A 23,813-nucleotide genomic window follows, 5' to 3' on the forward strand; every position below is an offset into this window, starting at 1 on the left:
ATAGGCTTCCTGCTTCTCTTGTTTTTGTTACTTTCCTCACAAAAAGATCAGTCGCCATATTTAGAGCAGCCTTTAGATTGGACCACTGTTTTTCCACTTTTCCTATGCCTTCCCAAGCCAACAGTTCCTTCTTCAGGTATTCTCATATTTTATCAAAATCAGTACGTCTGAAATCCAGTACTTTGAGTTTTGTGCGTCCGCACTCCGCCTTCTTCCTTATAGCAAACCATATGGTGTGATGATCACTATTACATAGGTGGGCACCCACCCGGATATTGGAAACACTACCTCCATTAGTGAGCACTAGATCCAGCATCGACCCTTCCCTCGTGGGTTCTGTCACCATTTGTCTGAGCAAGGCACTTTGACAGGCATCCACAATCTCTAGGGGCCCAGGCTATGGTGAGCCCTGTCAATTTTATAGCATTCGTGGTTCTGCATTTCTCCTCCATTATTTCCCGGTCCCCAGAATGAGAATCGCTTATTTCCTGTACAACTTTCACCTCATCTTTAAATTGGTTCTCCTCTGGGATTCCTTTAAAATGCAGGTTGCACCTCCGTGATCTATTTTCCAGGTCCTCCAGCTGGCGTTCAAGTTCGCCTCTAGATTGTTGCTCTCTCTGCAGGGCCTTCTGTAAGCCTCGCACCTCCTCCTCCATATTGTCCACCCGTTCCTTAGTCTCTACTATGCGATTTCCTATTTCTTTCAGTTCATCATGCAGTTCTCCCACTGCCGTTTGTATACCTTTCCTGGTATATTTAATCTCTTCTTTGAGTTCCTTAAACCTTCGGATAATTTCTGTTTTACTCAGCTCCGCTCCCAATTTGGAAGTTTCCTCGGGGTCTGGGTCCGATTCTGATTCGCCACCCACCATTTTGGCTACAAGCAACATTACCCTTGAGCCCATGCTCTTCCCCGCTCCGAGCGTCTCATAGGTATATTTTAAACTTTGCTAGGCGTTTTCGTGCCGCCATATTCTCGGGTGTTCAATGTGTTTCTGGGAGTTAATCGCTGAGGTTTGGGGAGATATATCACCTTTTAACTCCGGCTATGGCAGATCTCCACTCTCAGGCAGCCATCCGGTATCGCTGACGTTACTTCGTCCCTCGGAGGAGGAGTCTTATGGGATACCTTCTGATCCCTCCCCATCTCGAGAGATGTAAATCTCCTCCTGAGGATTTCCTTCACCGATATAGCTTTTGCTGTCCCATTTAAGTTAGAGAGAGACGATCCGAAGATCACGTGATGCGCTGCGAGTAGAAGCTGTGCTACAGCGCTGCTCCGGGACCCCTGCACCCAACTTCTATTGAAAACGCCCGATATAACCCACGCAGGAGAGCCCATTGGACACCAAAGTGGTGGCGAACGGTGGATGTGAACAATATTTAATTCCGATGGCTGTCTGGAATAACCCGCCGTGGAATTAAAACAGAGAGAGAGAAACCTCCGTCGCCAAGTTCCATCTCCAAGATGGCGGAGGCGAAAGGGGACAGCGGTAACGAGTTCACCCCTAAACTATTAGCCCAGATTACCGAAGCGGTAGGAGCGGCACTGACTCCCAGATTCGATTTATTGACAGGGCAATTGGAAAAACTGGACAAAGTATTAACTGACACTGTGAAACGCACAGGTGAAATGGAGAAGAGGGTCTCCATGTTGGAGGGTACGTGGGCCGGAAGTGAACCAGAGATACAATGCCTCAAAGAACAAATCTAGGCCCAACAGGAAAAAATCGAAGATATCGAAAATAGGTCTCGGAGATGTAATTTGAGACTGGTAGGACTGCCAGAGAATTTACCTGAAAAATCACTGGGACACATAGTAGAACAATGGCTGTGTAAAGAGTTCGCCCTATCCGACAGCTATGGGGCATTATGCATCGAACGTGCCCACAGAATGGGCAGGCCCCAGGTGGATAAATGCAGGTCCTGGGTAATCATCATAAAGGTACACAATTATTTACATAAAGAGGAAATCATGAGAGGATACCGGACAAAGCGAGACACTCTGACTTATGGTGGCTCACCGATTTAGATTTTTTTCAGGACTACTCTGCGGGGGTACAGGAAAAGCGACGACGCTTCCATCCCGTTTGCTCAGCAATGGCGGACAAGCATATACGCTTCATGTTGTTATATCCAGCAATTCTAAAGATCCAGCACGAAGGCAAGTGGAAGTCCTTTGAAACTGCAGCAGATGCACAGACCTTTGTTAACAAGGAACTGCATCTAAATGTAACTTGAAGATGCAGCAGCAGAGGGTTCTCATTAAACAAGTGGGTGAGCTGCTGACTGAGAAGCTATGAAGCTGTGAAACAAGGGTAATGTTGGATGTTAGAAAAGGAAGTCGCAAGGGAGTGGGGACTGTAACAAGTATGACATGTTAAAACTGTATTCATGTGGACCTGTGGGGTGTTGAAACAAATGTATACGAGGTTGGCAAAATGAACCCATAATGTTAACGGGTCAGTAGAAAGGCGAACAGGGGCAGAAAATGTTACAGAGCAAGAAGGAGAAGGAGAGTGGGGGTCCCTGCGTAAACATGATCGGGCCAACCGGTAAAGGGTTTTTTTTTTTTGGGGGGGGGGGGAAGGGTTAAGGAGGGGAGGTGCTGGCAGATGGGAGGGTTTGGGGTGGGGAAAAGGAAGGGGGGGGGGGGGGGGAGAGAAGGGCGGAAAAATGGATCAGAATAATTAACCAGACCGCAAATAGGCAAAATGGAAGGAAGGAAGGAAGGAAGAAAGTAGGAGAAGAAGTGGGGGTAAACTCAGAGGGAGAACCTTGGGGAGGGGCTGGGTCCCGGGGTTTGGTAATTTAGATGAACATGAGGTGGAAAAAGGAGGAATAGATTTAAATGACACAGGTTAAGAAAACACGATTTGTAACGTGGAATGTAGGAGGGGTAACATCACCAATAAAAAGAACAAAAATTTTGTCTGCATTAAGTCGCTACAGAGCAGACATTGCTTGCTTACAGGAGACCAGACTCAGAGATAGAATACAACAAACTAAAACGCTCCTGGGTGGGGGAGGTATACTCGGCCTCAACAGAGGGAAGAAAAAGGGGGGTGGCCCTCCTAATTCGGAAAGGCATAGCTGCAAAGGCAGAATTAGTAGAGAAAGATCCCCAGGGACGTTACGTATGCATACACCTGTGGTTGCACAATAAAGACTACCTAGTAGTTGGCCTTTACGGCCCGAATGAATATAATGCTAAATTTTATCAAGAATTGGTGTGAATGCTCAACCTCACAACATCAAAATTTAATTCTCCTGGGGGATTTCAATTTAGTAGTAGCGCTTTAGAAATGTTAAATGTTAAGTAGTAGAACCGGAAAAAGACTGCTCACATCCGAGGGAAGCGAGACAAGGCGGACCAAGGGCACATGCCCTTAGCACCTTTATGCGGACACTGGGGGTTATAGATGTTTGGCGAGCAATGCATCCAGAGGAGAAAGACTTCACACACCTTTCTAGAGCACATGGCACATATTCTAGAATTGATTACATAATGATAGACCATAGCTTATTCTCGGGGGTGTTACAATCCACCATAGGACCAGAAGAAGTCTCCGACCATGCTATAGTATGGGTAGACATGGAGGCCCCAAGCTATTATCAAATAAAACGGGATGGCGTTTCCCAGGACATCTCTTCACAAATCTTGAATTCAAAGCACATTTAGGCCAAAAATGGGAAGAATATATTAAATTTAACCAGGACCATAGGGACAACCCGATTTTGTTCTGGATGACGGCGAAAGCTGTGATGAGGGGGGAAGTGATTGCATTTGTCCAGGCGCAGAAAAAGAAGGCAGCCAGGGCCATATTACAACTAGAGCTTAAATTGAACAAAGCGAAGAAAGATCACCTGCGTAAACAGACAGCGGCAACACGTGAGGAATTACGAGTCATTCAAATCACACTAAACTCACACCTTCATGAGAGAGCCACCAGATCCAGATTATATCAGAAATTTAAGCTAAATAGATTTGGGACCCCTACTAAGCCGATTAGTGAGCCCTTGGAGATCGAACAAGGTAATAACAACAATGAAAGATGACAGGGGAGGCATAGAGGCTCATTTTCAAAGCACTTAGCCTCCCAAAGTTCCATAGAAACCTATGGAACTTAGCCTCCCAAAGTGCTTTGAAAATATGCCTCATAGTAACTAGAAGTGAGGAAATCGCACGAATTTTCGTGCAACACTTTTCTAAGCTGTATCAGAAGCATCCCATACCAAGCGACAAAGTGCAAAAGGCTTATTTAACAAAAGCCAAATTGCCCCGATTAACAGAGCAAGAATTAGACCTATTAAATAGGCCTGTGCAGGGTAAAGAAATCCAAGCAGTGGTTCAGGGCCTGAAATTACATTTGGCCCCGGGTCCGGATGGATTCTCAGGAGAGTTTTACAAACTTATACTAGACATGGTAATAGGTGCACTGCAGGACTACTGTGGTCAAGTAATAGATGGGGGTGAGTTTCCACGGGATGAGAATGTAGCCTTGATAACCTTAATTCCAAAACTGGGGAAACCTGGCGATCAGGCAGACTCATACAGGCCGATAGCCTTATTAAATATAGACATAAAAATTTTGGCGAAACTATTGGTAAGTAGATTAGTCCCGATCTTACAGCGACTGATAGAAGAAGAGCAGGTAGGGTTTGTACGCCGCCGGCAAGCCGGAGGAAATATTAGAAAGCTCCTACTAGCGATGGTACAGTGCAAGATGACTGACACATCAGCTTTAATGTTAAGCCTCGATGCCGAAAAGGCTTTTGACAAAGTAGACTGGGATTTCATGTTTGAAGTGTTAGGATATGTTGGTATTAAGGGATGGTTTAGAGAAGCAATAAGTGCAATGTATAAAGGAGTGAGGGCCACAATCTTAGTAAATGGGGTTCAAAGTGGGGAGTTCCCAATACACCGGGGAACACGGCAGGGGTGCCCCTTGTCGCCCTTGTTTATTTTATCTCTAGAACCACTGATGAGAGCCTTGAAGTTGGCAGAAGGTGTGCAGGGGGTGAAGATGGGAGACACTACAGTAAAGACGCTCGCATTCGCTGATGACCTTCTAATAATGCCAAAGGATCCGGATAACTCTCTGCCCAATCTGCTAGGAGAAATTGACCTATATAGTACTCACTCAGGATTCACATTAAATGTACAGAAATCAACTGCGCTAGCAGTATTGAACAAAGATAGGAATCGATGGTGGAACCAACTGAAGGTTTTCCTGGGAGATGAAAGGTTTAACATATCTGGGGGTAACAATCACAAATGACTTAACACAGGAAGGTAATGTGTCAAAATTGATGGGAGAAACAAAAACAAGATTGCAGATTTGGCAGGGCCACCCACTCTCACTCTTGAGATGAATAGCATTATTTAATATGATGATTATTCCAAGGTGGATGTATATGTTCCAGGTATTACCCCTATACCTCACACATAAAGACGAAGTAAAGCTGAATAGAATGCTGCAAAAATTTTTATGGAATGGGAAGCGAGCAAGAATTTCGCTGTCAGGTCTACAGATCCCAGCAGAATATGGAGGCCTGGAACTTCTAAGCTTACGTCACATAACAGTAGCCAGCGGCATGCGCCACATAAATCTAGTATAGAGGCACACAAGACTTTACTGCGACACCCTTGGAACAATACATGCTTAAAGACATGCAGCTTGGATACATGCTACACACAACACGAGGAAAATTACCCAAAGATTTGAGAGACACAAGAATCTATAGCTCGGCCCAAGCGGTGTGGAAGTGGATATGTCGGTTGTACCATTCTCCCCTATAGTAACACCATATCTCCCAATAGTGGGTAATCCAGACTTCCAGCTGGAGATTCTGCACACAGCATTTAGCAGATGGAAAAAGAAGGGACTAATATATTTGATACAAGTGTTCACTGAGGAGGGGCGAATGAAAACGTTTGCAGAACTCAAAACTCAATATCTTTTGACCCCCTCGGACCTTTTCCACTATTACCAGCTGCAACACTATGTCGGGAGTTTGCCCTGGGACTCGTTGATTGAGGATGTGCAGGAAGAGCTAGCAGAAGCCTTTCCTTTCGGGCACAACAGAAAGTACCATTGGCATTCCACCACAGATACATCTGAGACTCTTGCCCGGAGGAGATTATGCCACTTTAGCAAAGGCCTGGAGCTCAGAATTGGGAATTGCAGTGACCCCAGAGACCATCAAAGACCATATTCTAAACATGCGCAGCTGTACTGCCTTTGCAGGCCACTGGGAATTACAATATCCCGAGCACATGTACCACCCAGAAGAGCTTTCCACATGAGACTGTCACTGGACGGAGAGTGCCCCAAATGCGGGGCAGAAGGAGCTAAACTGGGACATATGTTTTGGAGTTGCCCAAAGGTCAGGGAATTTTGGATGAATCTACTGCAATGGATCTCAAAGATCTGGAGGAAAGAGTGGAGGCCAGAGCTACTATTTGGGAAGCTACAGATCCGATCGCCAGTTCCGCCGGGCATGAAGGACTATGCTTTAAGGGCCATTATAATGGCTAAGAAGTCCATTCTCATTGCATGGCTGTTGTCCTGTTCCAGTTATTGGTGAGCCTTTAGGTTCCCCGAGGCCCTGTAAGACCTCAGAGGACCGCCGCGCACCCCGAATCTTCACCCGCGGCGACCGCCGTTCACCGAGGGTTGAGCCCCCAGCTGCAGGCGGCCAGCAGGACTGCTGGAACCGCGGGGTGACGGTCGGCCTGGCTGGTAGTCGGCAACACAGTCTCTGAAGGGCAGCTAGCAAGGACGGCTAGCTTGAAGAGGAACACAGTCACTGAAGGTGGCTAGCAGGGACGGCTAGCTTGAAGAGGAACACAGTCTGTGAAGGTGGCTAGCAGGGACGGCTAGCTTGAAGAGGAACACAGTCTCTGAAGGTGGCTAGCAAGGACGGCTAGCTGGGAGAGGAACTCAATCTCTGAAGGTGGCTAGCAGGGACGGCTAGCTTGAAGAGGAACACAGTCTCTGAAGGTGGCTAGCAAGGACGGCTAGCTTGAAGAGGAACTCAATCTCTGAAGGTGGCTAGCAAGGACGGCTAGCACTGAAAAGGAACGCAGTCACTGAAGGACAACACTTCCCGATCCACTGCGTGGGCTTCTGACATTCGAAACGGAAGCACTGGACTCTTCCCGTTCCGTTGCTTAAATCCCCCGCCAGTCCATCCCCTTCCAACAGCTGGAACCAATCCCCCCGGCCTAGGCAGGCAAGGGACGCCTGGATTGGCCAGCCTGCCTGGCAGGCGGAGTCTCCCCATCAATGCGCCAATCCGGCGCGAGTAGGCGGAGCTGGCTCGCTGGTCCGCTCCAGAGCAGGGAGACGACGACGCTGGCGCCGCCATCTTGGCCGGCGTATCCGCCTCTCCGAGGCCGGCGCTCGCTCCAGCGGATCGCCGGCCTCGGACCGACCCGCGGCAGCGCTGGCCCCGTCGGCGGCTCGTCTTCGCCGCACTGGATCCCGCGGGCTCCGTCGACCATCGCTCCCCGCTGCGGGAGCCCAGGTAAGGGCCCGGGACGGGACAGCTGTCCTCCAAGGGGCCCCTCAACCCAACACTGGAGGGGAGGAATGCTGGAAATAATGCGCTTTGAGCGCCTAGAATCAAATCACCAAGCCAAGCCACAACAGCGGAGATTCCAAAGGAGATGGTTACCAATGTGGGACACTTTAACCCCTGCAGCACGAAGCCATTTATTAAATATATAATCTGATAACATGTATTGTTCTGATCTGAATAGATAGAGGGAGTGAGAGTGGGGGGGGGGAAGGGGGAGTGAGTGGGGGGGGGAGAGGGGAGGCAAGGGGGAAGGGAGAGATGAGGGGTCAAAGTTAAATATGAAGAACTATAAAGTTGAAACATTATAATATAGGAATTCAAAAGTAACTGTTATTGAAGGAGTTGAATGGCGTTTTATTTTTTGTTATGTTCTTTAGTAAAAATCATTGAAACATAAGTAGAGAGAGATGAAGATCTCAGGGTAGAGATGTTGACCTATCCTGGACTAGGAGAAGAAAGTGATCACTGTAACCCATTGCACCCCTATCCTTAAGGATGCATTGATGAACTGGGAATCTCTCCTCTCATTGCAGTTTGCACCTAAGAGGGCAGGTACGCCAAAAGGCTCTTGGGTTCAAGAGGGCTCAGCTGCCACATCATTCTCTGGTGGTCAGATCTGCTCTCAAACGTTCTAGGAGCTCCAGGACTATGTCTCAGTGCTCCCAGGTAGAGAGGCCAGGACACTAGACTCGTTTGGGAGGAATTCTTTGTAGGCTCTGATGCTCGTTGCTCACATCTACTGTACTCAGTGGAGAAGGGTAGGTTAGTGGGGTCCCGCAGGGGTCTGTGCTGGGACCGCTGCTTTTTAACATATTTATAAATGACCTAGAGATGGGAGTAACTAGTGAGGTAATTAAATTCGCAGATGACACAGTTATTAAGGGTCGTCAAGTCGCAAGAGGAGTGTGAAAGATTACAGGAGGTCCTCGCGAGACTGGGGGATTGGGCATGCAAGTGGCAGATGAAGTTCAATGTTGACAAGTGCAAAGTGATGCATGTGGGTGAGAGGAACCCGAATTACAGCTATGTTATGCAGGGTTCCGCGTTAGGAGTCACAGACCTAGAAAGGGATCTGGGAGTCATCGTTGATAAGACGTTTAAAAACTTCTGCTCAGTGTGCTGCGGCGGCTAAGAAAGCGCACAGAATGTTGAGTAGTATTAGGAAAGGGATGGAAAACAAACATGAGGATGTTATAATGCCGTTGTATCGCTCCATGGTGCAACCGCACCTCAGGTATTGTGTCCAATTCTGGTCGCCGCATCTCAAAAAAGACATAAAGGAATTAGAGAAGTGCAGAGAAGGGCGACGGAAAATGATAAAGGGAATGGAACGACTTCCTATGAGGAAAGGCTGAGAAGGTTAGGGCTCTTCAGCTTGGCTAAAGGCGGTTGGAGGGGTGATATGATAGAAGTCTACAAGATAATGAGTGGATTAGAGCGGACAGATGTGAAGCGTTTGTTTACATTTTCAAACAACAACCAAAACCAGGGACACAAGATGAAGCTAGAATATGGTAGATTTAAAACAAATAGGAGAACGTTTTTCTTTACTCAGCGTGTAGTTAGACTCTGGAGTGACAGCAGCTGGCCTTATAGAATTAAGGGGTTTGGACAGAATCCTGATGGAAAAGTCCATTGAATATTATTAAATTTTTTTTTTTTTTTTTTTGGGGGGGGGGGGGGGGGGGGGTTCTGGGTTCTTGAAGCCTGGATTGGCCGCTGTCAGAGACAGGATGCTGGGCTTGACGGACCCTTGGTCTTTTCCCAGTATGGCGGTACTTATGTAGCAGCTCTACATGAGCCTTTACTTGCAGACTTTGGTCTACAGGACATTAAGTCTTACGGGTTCTCTCCCATAGTAGCAGGCTGCAGGCTTCGCCAGTTGACCAGCAAGCAGCTGGAGTGTAGAAATATATCTGGCCAGGGGTACACATGACTCCTTTGATATAGCGTTCAGACTTTCCGCTATGAGTGTCGAGATGCGCAGACTTGCAGCTGCATGTTTCTGACCTAGAGCTGGCAGTTCAAGAGAGGTTGTTGGATGTTCCTTGTTTAGAGATAAAGTGGAGGAGGTCACCAACCTCATAAAGAACCATACGGACACCATCCAAATTCTGTGTCTTCAACCTCCAACTACATCTTCTTCCTCATGGAGGTTTTTTGAGTGGGCCTAGACAATGAACCTATTTCTCTCAAAAGTTGTAGGTTCTCGCTGCCTTTCTGCTCTGACAAGCAGCCCCAGGCCCAGCATTCTTGGGCCTCGGCATCCCCATCCTCAGAATCTGCATCCAGCGCCCCAGTCTAAACAAGGAGTGAGATTTTGACTGGCTCCAAGAAAGCATAACTGCACTCAAGTAACCATCCCAGATGGCCTACTGATAGGGGAGAGAGGCTTCTTTTTTTTATTTTTATTTTTTAAATCACAGGTGGTCCCTAGTAACCTCTGGACCGGTAGGTTCTTTAGATAGTCTGTTTCGGCTTCACCCTGCATTGGTGTCAAAGACCACCAAATTACCCACCGAGAGAGTTTTCTCAGCTCTCACCATAAGCAGGTTCTTGTAGAAGAAATCTTTGCCCTTCTAATGCAGTTGAATATGTACCCTGGAAGAAGTGAATTGATATTATGTTTTAACAGGACAATAAATATGTATTTGTAAAATTGTAAATTTAACCATATGTTATAAATGTTGTAAAGTTTTTTTTATTTTATTTTTTTATTTTGAAGATGTAGTCTGTAAAAATGTGCTAACTCCGACTACAGCCCTGCACGGCTTGACAGATGTGGTTAGGCCACATGGAGGGGAATAATCGAACGGCGCTGGCGAAATACATGGCCGGCGGTGTATTTTGGCGGCGCCGCAAACAGCTGGCCAGACCTGTATTTTCGAAAAAGATGGCCGGCCATCTTTTGTTTCGATAATACGGTTCCGGCCAGCCAAATGCCTTGGATTTGGCTGGGGTTTGAGATGGCCGGCGTCGTTTTTTACTGATAATGGAAAGTTATGTCTGCCATCTCAAACCCCAGCCAAATCTAAGGCATTTGGCTGTGGGAGGAGCCAGCATTTTTAGTGCACTGGCCCCCCCGACATGCCAGGACACCAACCAGCCACCCTAGGGGTCACTGCGGTGGACTTCAGAAAAGCTCCCACGTGCATAGCTCCCTTACTTTGGGAGCTGAGCCCCCCAACCCCCTCCCCCCAAACCCACTACCCACAAATGTACTGCACCCACTAAAACTGCTCCAGGGACCTGCATACAACCTCTAGGACTTATTGCTGCTGTATAACTTTGGCACACCAGTTGACACCTGAAGACTAATCTCTTTGAAAAAGTCCTTTATTTGAATAAGCACGTTTACTCAGAGTTAACTGCAGATCAGAGGTTGTGCCCCACTGGCAAAGAGTCCCCTGGTACTAAGATGAGCAGTAGGTCAGAGCTGGCACAATGGTGTCCAATGCCCTCTTTCAGCACCATTCAAGGTAAGAACTACGTTCTCTAACGTGGGTAACACAGGAAAGGGAACTAAAACTGGCTTACAAAAATGGCCACTACCACATGGACTACAACAGGAAACACAACAGGGCACACTCTGACCCAGTTAGCAGGGGGAAAAGCATCATGGGAGTAGAGCCCACTACCCTACACCCACCACAATGCATTGCTGATGTGACTCTGCAGTGCACCTAACAGAAAAGGTGTCACACTCACCCGAGAGCCACATCACAACCAGGGAAAGGCTGTCAGAGGATAGAACACATTCTGCTGTCATGGAGGTGGGTACGGCATTTGAGGCTGGCAGAAAAAGTTTTTGTTTTTATTTTTTTAGTATGGGAGGAGGTTGGTGACCACTGGGGGAGTATGGGGAGGTCATCCCCCATTCCCTATAGTGGTCATCTGGTGAGTTGGTGCACCTTTTTGAGGCTTGGTCGTCAAAATAAAAGGACCAAGTAAAGCCGGCGAAATACTGTTTAACGCCGCTTTTTTTTTCCATTATCGGCGAAAGCCGGCTATGTGGTAGCCACGCCCATACCCGCCCATGTCCCGCCTTCACTTCGCCGACGACACGCCCCTTTGAACTTTCGCCGGCGAGGCGACGGGAAAGCGGCGATGCTGTCAAAAAAAGCAGCTTTCGATGATACCGATTTCGCCGCTTTTCTGAGATTGCCGGCCATCTCCCGATTTGTGTCTGGAAATAGCCGGCGATCACTTTCGATTATGAGCTGGATGGTCTTTCTGGTACATCCCCCATTTAAGAGAAGGTCAATGGATCTTAGCTTCCAAGTGGTGTCTGGTGTTTCCCCTAAAATAGGACCTACCCCGAAAATAAGACCTACCGGGGTTTTCCTGCAAATTTAAAATATAAGACATCCCCCCCAAAAGTAAGACCTACCAAACTTTTTTTTTAAGCAGGGCCGCCGAGAGCCACCCGAGGTCGCCGGGCCCCCCCTCCGTCGCTCCCGGAACTAACCTGAAGCTCCTTTTACCTTCGCAAGTTCGGATTCGGAGCAGCAAGCAACAGCAGGGCAGACCTCTCCTTCCTTCCGTGTCCCGCCCTCGCCTGACGTCAGGGCACGGAAGGAAGGAGAGGTCTGCCCTGCTGTTGCTTGTTGCTCCGAATCCGAACTTGCGAAGGTGAAAGGAGCTTCAGGTTAGTTCCGGGAGCGACGGGGGGGGCGACCGATGTTTCCCAGAAAATAAGACATCCCCCCGAAAATAAGACCTAGCGTGTTTTGGGGAGGAAAAATAAATATAAGACAGTGTCTTATTTTCGGGGAAACATGGTAGCAGATGTGATCTTCGTCACTTTTGAGCTTGTGGAGTTGCTCTTGTGATAAGACAAAACTGTTTGCTCAGCATGTTCGCTTTGCGCTGCTATACCCGGCCGTACTGCGAGTGTATCATGAGGGCACTACTTTGGTGAGCCATACCCCGGAGGAAGCTCAGGCTATTCTACATAAGCTTGGAGGAGAAGGAGATATGATGGGAAGCCCGCCTCATTGATCTTGATCCATGCTGCCTCACTTGGTTGCTATTGCTGGGATGGTTTCCATACACTACGATTGGAGAGTGAAAAAAGATGTTTATGAACATTTGTAGCAATGGAGTATATGTTTTTTTTTTTTAAGACCTCTGGATTTGGGAAGCTGAGACGGAGGTTTATGGATCTTGGACCATGGTTTTCTAATTGGTAATTTGTTCTGGAGGACAGTGTTATTTAATTGGAGATTGGCAGATGGAGCAGCGAAGAAGGCTTACAGTGGCCTTGACATTGGATCCTAATTGGAATTTTATTTTTTACTTTAATAGAGACGCTAGAACCATGGCAATTTTGTTATAATTTCTCTTTCTCTCATCTTTCTGATAAATGCTTATACTTTGCCTTAGCAAGATACATTCAGAGCCGGTTTGATGCTGTTGACAATGTGATAAATTTTGATCCGGGGGAGGGGGGGTAGGGGGTTGGGGAGCTCACACGTGACTGGTCCATGTTTGGAACCCAGAATACCAAATTAGAGTGAGGACAAGGGGAGGGGGGATTGGGAAGGTTGGGAGGTGGGGGTGGAGAGGGATTTAGTGATTATGGGAACAGACATGTTTGAACTTACTAGGCACTTTGATGTGACGTCAATGATTGAGTTACTGACAGGGGGAGATACCGACCTCGGGGGTAGCTTTCTCGGGAGGGGGGTGCAGGCTGGACATCCCTTCCTGGAATCTTTGTTGATATGTTTGTAGATTGTGATCTATACTTCATTATGTGATAGTGAAGGTAGAAACTTGGAATGTGTGTGGGGGGGGGGGGCTAAATTCACCCATTAAGCACACTAAAATACTACATCATCTCCATCGCCATAGAATCGATGTCGCTTTGTTGCAAAAAACACACTTGAACGCAAAGGAACATGCTAAACTTAAAACATGGTGGGTGGGGGAATGTGTGGCGTCAGCGGCACAGGGGAAAAAAGGAGGAGTGGCCATTTTGTTCAGGAAGGGGATAGCAGAGCGGGTCCAGCCTCTCTTTGTGGATCCTCAGGGTAGATATGTTATCTGTGAAGCAAACATAGCCTGTCAGAAAGTCATCATGGGGAACATTTATGCCCCTAAAAACCAGGGCTGTGGAGTTGGTACAAAAATCCTTCGACTCCGACTCCTCAGTTTATGGTACCTCCGACTCAGACTCCTCAGTTTTTAATATGTATTTTTTTTGCATGTTGACTGAAAGAGTGCAGCATGCAAGGCTGCATGTTAATGTTTGGGTTTAAAATCTATGTCATTGTGACTTTTTATTTTATTAACATAATCCAAAATTAACTAATATATTGTTCTTAGAAACAGAATTGCTTCTGCCAGATCATCCTTCATAGAAGCCCTTAAATCTGATGTGATTATTTTCAGTGCTGATAACAGTCTTTCAGCACTGACTTGGGTGGGTGGCATTGCTGTTACGGTTCTAGCTGCATCACTGACAATCTCTGGATAAACAATGATGGCTTCTTCTATAGTCAGTTTTGATGAGCGGTCAAACTTTTCCACTTTTAATCCTTTAAAAAACTCTTGAATGAATTTCTTGAATGAATTTCTTTATATGGACATTTACAGGTTGCTTTTCCATGCTTAACCGACATCGCTTTGCTTTTGAAGCTTCCATTTTGTCCAAATAGGCTTGAAAATTCTCTTCTTCATTTGAAGAGGATGAACCTGAGTTACCATTATTACCACCAGTATTTATAGCTTTAGCTTCATCCAGTGGTTTGAGTTTCAGGTAGCAACCCTTTCATGCGAACTGCTATGTCATAGAATGCCTGTTTTCCTGTAGCAATTTGGTCACTGCTCAACAAAATTCGGCTCATTGGATCAACATAAATAGCAGCTAAGAGAATTTGATTATCCAGCAAGAGCTCCTCTCTTTTCTTCATTGATGATACAATGCCATCAGCAATTAACCCCCCACTTTTGTTAAGGTTATATCTCAAGCCCTTCCATTCCAAGAAGAATTTACCTGGTGTTAAATCTTCATATTGCAGCTTCTTGGTAACAGCAAAAGGGTAAGAAAGTAGCCTTTCTAATTCTGTAACTTGAGCCCACTGGTTTTCTTTTAATGAAACATTTACATTGTCCAGTTCTTCAAGGAAGTCTTTTAGTTCAAGCAAACGCTTTATCATCAAGTAAGTGCTTCCCCAGCGCGTTGCTTGATCCAAAATGGCTCCTTTTCCAGCACGTCTCTTCAGAATAGCATCTGTTTTAGGGATCCTGGCTGCAACAGCTACTTGCCTCAACTTGCTAATTAGTGTAGCCGCATGACGATCCTTCAATCCATCTCTTATTGCTAGTTGCAGAGTATGAACAGCACAATGCATATGTTGAATGGTAATAAGCTTAGATGCTTCTTCAGCAATATCATCCAAACTTTCACAGCTTTCTTGAATTGCAGAACTGTCATCTTCTGATATTTGTATGCTGCTTTTTTCATCAACTTCCTTCATTTTTTCAATTGCGCTTAACATATTTGAAGCATTATCAGTTACAATACATAGAATGTGTTCCTTTTTAATTTCAAAATCTTCTAAAACACCTTCCACTAACTTCTGCAGATACTCACTGGTATGATGTGCCTGAGTGTCCTTTACTCCTAATGTCCGGGTTATTGTTTTTTTGTTTTCATCAGCAAATCTAACATTAATTTCAAAATAATTGACTCTGTGACGTGTGCATGCATCCATTTTAATAAAGACAAAACGTCCCTTCAGACTTTTTCTTAGTTCTTCCTTCTTACATTTGGCCTCTTCAAGTATAAGTTTCCTTATACTTTCTCGTTCTAGAGAAACTCCAAGCTTTTTAGCCATTTCTCCATTTAAGCCTAAAAAGGCTGGTTGTGAAAAAAAAGATAGTGGTATACTATTCTTTACTGCCATTTCAATGATGTAGTTTTTGAATTTTTCTGGTGTCATTGTTATAGTAACTTTGTCAGCTGATAGTTGTGTCTGGCCTCCAGTAGATTTCTGATCTTTTATTGACCCTGAAGTAGATGGAATGTTTTCATTGCTGTCTTTCTCATTCACAGCTTCTAACACTTTAGGATGGAAATGCTGCAAGTGTCTTTTTAAATTTGATGCTCTTGTAGGTGCATTTTTTTCATAACCACTGAAACTGCTAATTTTTTCACCATCATCATCTTCTATAACACATTGACATACATAATGTTTCCCATCTGTTGACATTGTAAAGTGTTCATAAACAGCAGACTTTGTCATGTTTCCTGACATTCTTTTTGCCATTGTGAATGGTGTGCCACTTCCACTAAAATATAAAACTCTTCTTGCAGAGAGAGAGGAAGTTGGGTGGAGTCTCTCTGCTGCCTTATCTGTGTGTGCTGAATGATCTTCTCTTGGAGCTTAAGTTCACTGTGGGGTCAGAGAGGAGGTGCTCTACAGCAGGTCAGTAAATGCAAAGGGAGACTGAGCAGAGGGAAGCTCTCCAGCAAAATAGTTCAGCTGGACTTCACACTAGTGAAACAACTAGGTACTAAGCGTTATTCACAGCAGAGAAGTACTTTATTCAAATGTATGAGTCGGTACATTTTTGCCAACTCCGACTCAATGTACCCAAAACTGCTGCCGAATCCGACTCCACGACTCCGACTCCACAGCCCTATACATAGCCTTTTGGGGGTTTTCTGACGGGGTGGGGCTGCTACCAACCTTCAGTCCTGGCTTCCAGCATCATCTTTCAGGGCCTCTTGTACTGTTTTTACTGTTTTTGTGACCCTGTTGATGGTAAATGTCAGGCCAAATGGGAAGAGCTACTGGAATCTTATATTCTCACTTTAGTATTTAGAGGCGAGCTCTCTGAATTTCCTCCTTTTGTAAAGTTGCGACTGCCAGATCTGCCAATACTGATAACTTGTACACATCACAGAAGAGAGTTCTCGGCTGCCTCATTCGGTCTATCTGTTCCTTTATGATAGAGATTCTCAACCCAGTCCTCTGGACACACCTAGCCAGTTGGGTTTTCAGGATACCCATGATGAATATGCATGAGAGAGACTTACATGCCCTACTTCCATTGTATGCAAATTTACATAAGTACATAAGTAATGCCATACCGGGAAAAGACTAAGGGTCCATCGAGCCCAGCATCCTGTCCACGACAGCGGCCAATCCAGGCCAAGGGCACCTGGCAAGCTTCCCAAACATACAAACATTCTATACATGTTATTCCTGGAATTGTGGATTTTTCCCATTTAGTAGTGGCTTATGGACTTATCCTTTAGGAAACTGTCTAACCCCTTTTTAAACTCCGCCAAGCTAACCGCCTTCACCACGTTCTCCGGCAACGAATTCCAGAGTTTAATTGTGAGTTGGGTGAAGAAAAATGTTCTCTGATTTTGTTTTAAATTTACTACACTGTAGTTTCATTGCATGCTCCCTAGTCCTAGTATTTTTGGAAAGCGTGAACAGACGCTTCACATCCACCTGTTCCACTCCACTCATTTTATATGCCTCTATCATGTCTTCCTTCAGCCGTCTCTTCTCCAAGCTGAAAAGCCCTAGCCTCCTTAGTCTTTCTTCATTGGGAAGTTGTCCCATCCCCGCTATCATTTTAGTCGCCCTTCGCTGCCCCTTTTCCAATTCTACTATATCTTTCTTTAGATGTGGCGACCAGAATTGAACACAATACTCAAGGCGAGTCACCTCATGCTATGTAGGCCGTCCGGGACTGTCCATCAGTGGACCCAACCCCGAGGAGACGTGGGGATTCGACGTCGTCCTAGTTGGCGCCGAGGAGCCTCGGTGAGGTGCATCGAGCGAAGGCTAAGAAGCACCAACACCGTTCTCCCTTGACACGGTACCGGGAGCTCCAGGGCGCTGAGGACATCGGTACCCGAGAAGCGTCGATGCCAGTAGGACCGCTCCCCCTCCATATAAGAGGTGCCGACACGTTTGTCTCTCAGCAGTCCGGTTCCTGCTCCCGAACCCCAGGCAACTCTGCCACCGACTGCTCCACCGGCCCCACAGCCTTTTCCAGTGGCGGCTCTTGATGAGCGGTTTCAGGTCTTGCTTCCAGAGCTTCTGGAAGGACTGCTGCGTCATACTGCATAAGCGTCGGGGGTTCTTGTGCCTGCCATGCCGTCTGCTGCAGCTATGTCTGGCCCTCCACCCATGGTGAGGTGGAGCTCGGCGCCGCTTTAGGCTCCGGTATTGGCTGCCACCCATGACTCCCCATCGACGTCAATGGAGGGAGCTTTGCCGCAGTCCTTTCGGGGGTCGTCTCCTCGACATCGCCATAGAGACCACGGGTCTTCGGCGTTGGGGTGGGTTCATTCTCAGAAGTCAGAGTGAGGTGCTCTCCGACAACGAGGAAGAACGCTCGTGGGAGTCAGAGAAAGATCCCAGGTACTTTTCGGATGAGTCCTTTGGGATTCCCTCTGAACCTTCCCCTCCTCCTGAAAGGAGACCGTCTCCTCCTGAGAGCCTCTCCTCATCTTTTGTGCCGGAAATGGCTCAGGCCATTCCATTCCCCGTAGACATGGAGGATGAACCCAGGGCTGAGATGCTCGAAGTCCTGGACTACACCTGTCCACCTAGAGAGGCAGTGACAACTCCTTTGCATAAGGTACTCAGGGAAGTCCTTATGTGAAACTGGGCGTCCCCTCTGTCCCCATACTCCCGAAAAAGACGGATTCTCAGTATCGGATCCACGGGGAGCCTGGGTTGATGAGGTCTCAGTTACCCCACAACTCCATGGTGGTGGACTCTGCCCTCAAAAGAGCCAAGAGCACTAGAAACTATGCTTTGGTGCCCCCAGACAGAGAAGCTAGGACCTTGGACTGTTTTGGGAGGAAAATGTATCAGGCCGTCATTCTTACTGCCCGTATACAGTCATACCAGCTCTTCACAAGCATCCACTTGCGGAACTCGGTGCAGCAGCTGTCTAGTTTGGTCAGTGCCCTCCCTCCGGAGCAGGCTAAACCTTTTCATCAGCTGGTCAGGCAGCAGAAGGCATGTCGTAAATTTTTGGCCAGGAGTTCTTACTACACTTTTGATGTAGCATCCAGGATCTCTGCTCAAGGTATAGCAATGCGCAGACTCTGATGGCTACATGTTTCTGACCTGGACCATTTGGTGTGACAGCAAGGCCGTAGATCCCCCTTCTTGTCCTACACAGACCCTGCTTGAATACCTTCTACACCCAGAGTCTGGTCTCAAGACCAACTCCGTGAGGGTTCACCTTAGTGCAATTAGTGCTTATCATCAGCAAATAGAAGATAAGCCTATATCTGGACAGCCTTTAGTTCGCTTCATGAGAGGTTTGCTTTTAGCAAAGCCCCCTGTCAAACCTCCGCCAGTGTTATGGGATTTCAACGTTGTTCTCAACTATCTGATGAAAGCTCCTTTCGAGCCACTGAATTCCTGCCATCTGAAGTACTTGACCTGGAAAGTCATTTTCTTGGTGGCTGTTACTTCAGCTCGTAGGATCAGTGAGCTTCAGGCTTTAGTAGTGGATGCACCTTATACTAAATTTCATCACAACGGAATAGTCCTCCGCACGCACCCTAAGTTCCTGCCGAAAGGTGGTGTCTGAGTTCTATCTGAACCAGTCAATTGTCTTGCCAACATTTTTTTCCCCATCCTCATGCCTACCCTGGCGAAGCAGTTTGCACACCTTGGACTGCAAGAGAGCATTGGCCTTTTACATGGACAGATGAAGCCCTTCAGACAGTCCACCCAGTTGTTTGTTTCTTTTGACCCCAACAGCAGGGGAGTCGCCATTGTGCGTTTTCCAATCTCCAATTGTGTAGCAGATTACATTTCCTTTGCTTATGCCGAAGCTGGGTTGACTCTGGAGGGCCATGTCACGGTTCATAATGTCAGAGCCATGGCTGCGTTGGTAGCTCACAAGTCAGCCTCCATTGAAGAGATTTGCAAGGCTGCAACGTGGTCTTCAGTCCACACATTCATATCACATTACTGCCTTTGATCAGGATACCTGACACGACAGTCAGTGCTGCAGAATTTGTTTGGGGTTTAGAATCCAACTCTATACAACTAGCTGAGAGTGCAGCCTGGAACAGAACAAACAAGCCTAGGGGGGGGTGGAGTTTCATGTTAATTTACGTTGTTTCCTCGCTGTTGCAAGGCCCAATTGACCAACTTTTGTTGTTTTGAGTGAGCCTGGATGCTAGGGATACACCACTTGTGAGGAATATTTCAGCCTGCTTGTCCCCAGAGAAAGCGAAGATACTTAATTTTAGCAGGTATTTTCCGAGGACAGCAGGCTGATTATCCTCACAAACCCGCCCACCTCCCCTTGGAATTGTCTCCTCTATCTTTCTTTTACTTGTGATTACTGAGGAGCTCGGTCGTGCGGGGGGGGGGGGGGGGCGGGCGGGAAGGCACTTGGCACTTGTGCAGTTGGATGCGTGATGTGCTCTGAAGGCTCTAGCAAACTTTTTTGCTATTTCAAATGTCAGTTCCCGGGCCAACGTAGATCGCTGACCCATTTGTGAGGATTATCAGCTTGCTGTCCTCAGAGAATACCTGCTACGGGTAAGTATCTTCACTTTTTGGTAGCACCATTATAAAAGAATCTCATTCTTTGCTTCTATATATGATGTTCCAGAAACCAGAATTAACTGTTACAAAATTGTTCCATTGTTTTTCTAATGGTTAAATGAGCTTTGCTTTTTATTTTTAACAGAGCATCTGAATTAGAGAGACTTTATATTGAAAATGAAACCAGCATGTTCAGAAATGTCAAAAACATTAACCTGTTGTCCCCATCGATGTCACTTCGTGGTAGAATGAAGGAGAAAATCAGACGTTCTATTGACAAAGCAGTAAGCATTTAACTTTAATTCAGTTTCACACTGAAAACTGCTGATCTCTGTAACGAAGATGCTAATGTAATGATGATAACTTTTTTTTTTTTAATAGGTTGTCCAGGTGAAGAAAGACATTAGGTCTGCCCATTTTGAAACTACACAAGTATGTTCTAAAAGGCTTGGTGAGTGCTGAGCCTTTGATAAAATGTGTAGCACCTTCAAATAAGATACAATGGATATGGTCAGAGTACACAGCACAAGCAGTCCAGAAAAAAGCACAAAGGACTCTCAATGGAATAAGTGTGCTTTATTAATGACCTGACACGCTGCGTGTTTTGGCGTAAACTAACGTCTACCTTGGGTCAATTCTAAAACATGAAAAAATAAAACATTTTATTAAAATAAATGGATAACTGTACTTATGAACACTAAAATGAAACTCAAAGTGAAAAATGATATTGTATACAGTCATAGCCCAATGGAGACATGCTCACACTGAAATGATGTGTTGTTCATATATATATAAAAAAAAAAAAAAACAGGCTGAAGTGGTGTGATGATAAAAATAGTAATAAAATATCTATATAAATAATTCTCACCTCCAACATTCTGAAGCTCACTGTGTGGCAGGGAAACACTGAAGCCCTGTACTGTTGGTAGGCTAAGCTATCAGCACGCACCACTCACTCTCACTCTCACTCATAGACCCGCCCTAAGCCACGCCCCTTCCGGACATAATTCGCAACCCCAACGTTCTAATGAAGCCTCCACAAGTCCCAACGTTCTAAATCCATGGTGGTGTAGATCGAAATTTGCCCATGATTGTTTGCCCTGCCCCTGCGTCAAACGTGATGACGTCGAGGGCGGAGCAAGGACACTCATCCAATCGCATCACTCCGCCCTTGACGTCATCACGTTTGACGCGAGGGCGGGGCACACATCGATGTACACCACGACACACCTCTACCCCCCTCGGTGCAGCACCAAAACCCCTCCCCATGCCCTACCCACTCCCCCTTTCGGCTACATTAACCCCCTCGCCACCTGCAGATGCAGCGGCCAGTACAAAAACAAAACAAAACTGAAATATGGATCCGGACAGCCATCTGGCATTGGCTGTCGTCTCTGCAGCCGCTCCTCCTCTCCCCTGCATGTCACTGCCCCTGGAGGAAACCCCACAAGAGCACAGCGACGTCTGAGGGGAGAGGAGGAGCGGCTGCAGAGACGACAGCAAATGCCAGCTGCCTGTCGGAGCCCTGTTTCACGGAGTTCAGAGACGCCGCCACCCCACCCCCCAAGCAACGCTGACCCCCCCTCAAATCCCCTGAACCCCCTCCAAACCCCCACCGCCGCTGCAACACACCTCCCACCCCCCCCCCCTCCCAGTCCTCCCAATTACTACACAAAGAAAACAAAGCTCCTCAAACCTGAAAAAAAAGTGAGGCTATTTAGTTCCCTGTAAGCAAGGAAGCCAATTTGGTTGATCTCTGTTTCCACTCTCCCGCGCAGCTGTCATTGCTATACACTCAAAATACAACAGGCAAACTTATGAGCTGCTGCATCCAGGTTGTCATTCTTTATTATTGGTCCATTTGTAACAAGTCTAAAGCTGTTTCATTTGGACCCCTTGAAGCCCCTAACCCCCCTCGAAGCCAACAGCTGTTCCCTCACAGTTCGCCATCCCCCCCCCCCCCCCCCCCCAAACATTCTCTCACACACACACACTAGCACACAAAAAACAACAAAACTGACAGCCACCAAAAACACGACCTGAAGGATCCCTCACTTTCAACCCATCACCACAGGAACACAGATCACTACTTCCAAAACCCCTCGCCACTCCCTCACAGTTCACCATCCGGCCCGTCACACCAACCACACACACGCAACACACACACAACACACACACCCCAACAAAGAAAACGCAATGACAGCCAACACAAACATAGCATGAACGATTCCTCACTTTCACATCATCCACCCATCTACACAGACCCCCTGCCAAGGACCCCGCCACTCCCTCAGACATCACAAGCAGGCGGCGGCCGACCACAGGGCCGTGGAGAACACCTGGAAACCTATGCACAAAGTGGTGAGTTGCAGGGGAGTGGGAGAGGGGAGGGAGGATGGCCTGTAAATTGGAAGAGAGGAAAGGGGGCCGTGGGACTCGCAGGGGACAGAGGAAGACAGCAACGGGGGGGGGGGCGGGATAATCTTGCTAGCGCCCGTTTCATTTCATACAGAAACGGGCCTTTTTACTAGTATTGTGATAAAATAAAAACATGATTGCAAAATAAAATGCAACAGTGCACCCACAAATAGGTGGAAAAACATAACGCCGAGGATATGTCTCTGATTAGAGCCCACAGGGAAAAAGATAGAACCGCTGTTGTAGTTGGAGAGTTGATCGTAGCTAGCTGGGTGGCTGGTGGACGTGAGGGTCGCATGGTGACTTGCCTGCCTGGTGCGAAGGTGGCAGACCTCACGCTGCACCTAGACAAGATTTTAGGTAGTGCTGGGGAGGAGCCGGTCGTCTTGGTACATGTGGGTACCAACGACGTAGGAAAATATGGGGGAGAGGTTCTGGAAGCCAAATTTAGGCTTTTAGGAAGGAAGCTCAAATCCAGATCCTCTAGGGTAGCATTTTCTGAAATACTACCTGTTCCACGCGCAGGCATTATTTGGATTATTACTGGCTTTTTGAACCCATGTCATTTCTAGATGATCATTTTCATTTCTTATTCTGTTGTTGATTTGTGTTGCTTTTTTGATTGATGGTTTCATTCTGTGTTTCATGTTCTTTTTATTTTCTTATAAGAATGGACCTTCACAGTGCGGAGCAACAACTTATGTATTGAGTGTTGCTTTGTTGGTAAGCTACTATTTTCATTCACTATCCATCAAATTATGTTGTTCCACCTATCTGTGGGTGCACTGTTGCATTTCATTTTGCAATCATAATGTTTTAATTTTATCACAGTATGTTTTTTTTTCTTATTTTTTAATATCACACCACTTCAGCATGTTTTTATATATGAACAACACATATTCCTTGTCGTCAGCAGTAGACGAATCCATTAACTGATGGTTTGTATCCGCCTACCAGCAGGTGGCGATAGAGAACACTGAAAAACCATAGTGCCTCTTGGACGGCTAGCCCCAGCTACATAAGTACATAAGTAATGCCATACTGGGAAAAGACCAAGGGTCCATCGAGCCCAGCATCCTGTCCACGACAGCGGCCAATCCAAGCCAAGGGCACCTGGCAAGCTTCCCAAACGTACATACATACTATACATGTTGTTCCTGGAATTGTGGATTTTTCCCAAGTCCATTTAGTAGCGGTTTATGGTTTTGTCTTTTAGGAAACCGTCTAACCCCCTTATAAGAAATGCCTTCA

General features: G+C 46.6%; 1 protein-coding gene across 1 annotated transcript in view; it reads left to right on the forward strand.

Moving 5' to 3' along the window:
• The window catches only part of CENPT (centromere protein T), a 568,880-nt gene that overhangs the window by 44,053 nt on the left and 501,014 nt on the right, over positions 1 to 23,813 (forward strand). Inside the window, 1 exon segment of the mRNA XM_030203664.1 lies at positions 20,290 to 20,428. Coding sequence (XP_030059524.1) covers positions 20,290 to 20,428 — 139 coding nt within the window.

This window comes from Microcaecilia unicolor, chromosome 5 (genome assembly GCF_901765095.1).
Source record: "Microcaecilia unicolor chromosome 5, aMicUni1.1, whole genome shotgun sequence".
Taxonomy (NCBI): domain Eukaryota; kingdom Metazoa; phylum Chordata; class Amphibia; order Gymnophiona; family Siphonopidae; genus Microcaecilia; species Microcaecilia unicolor.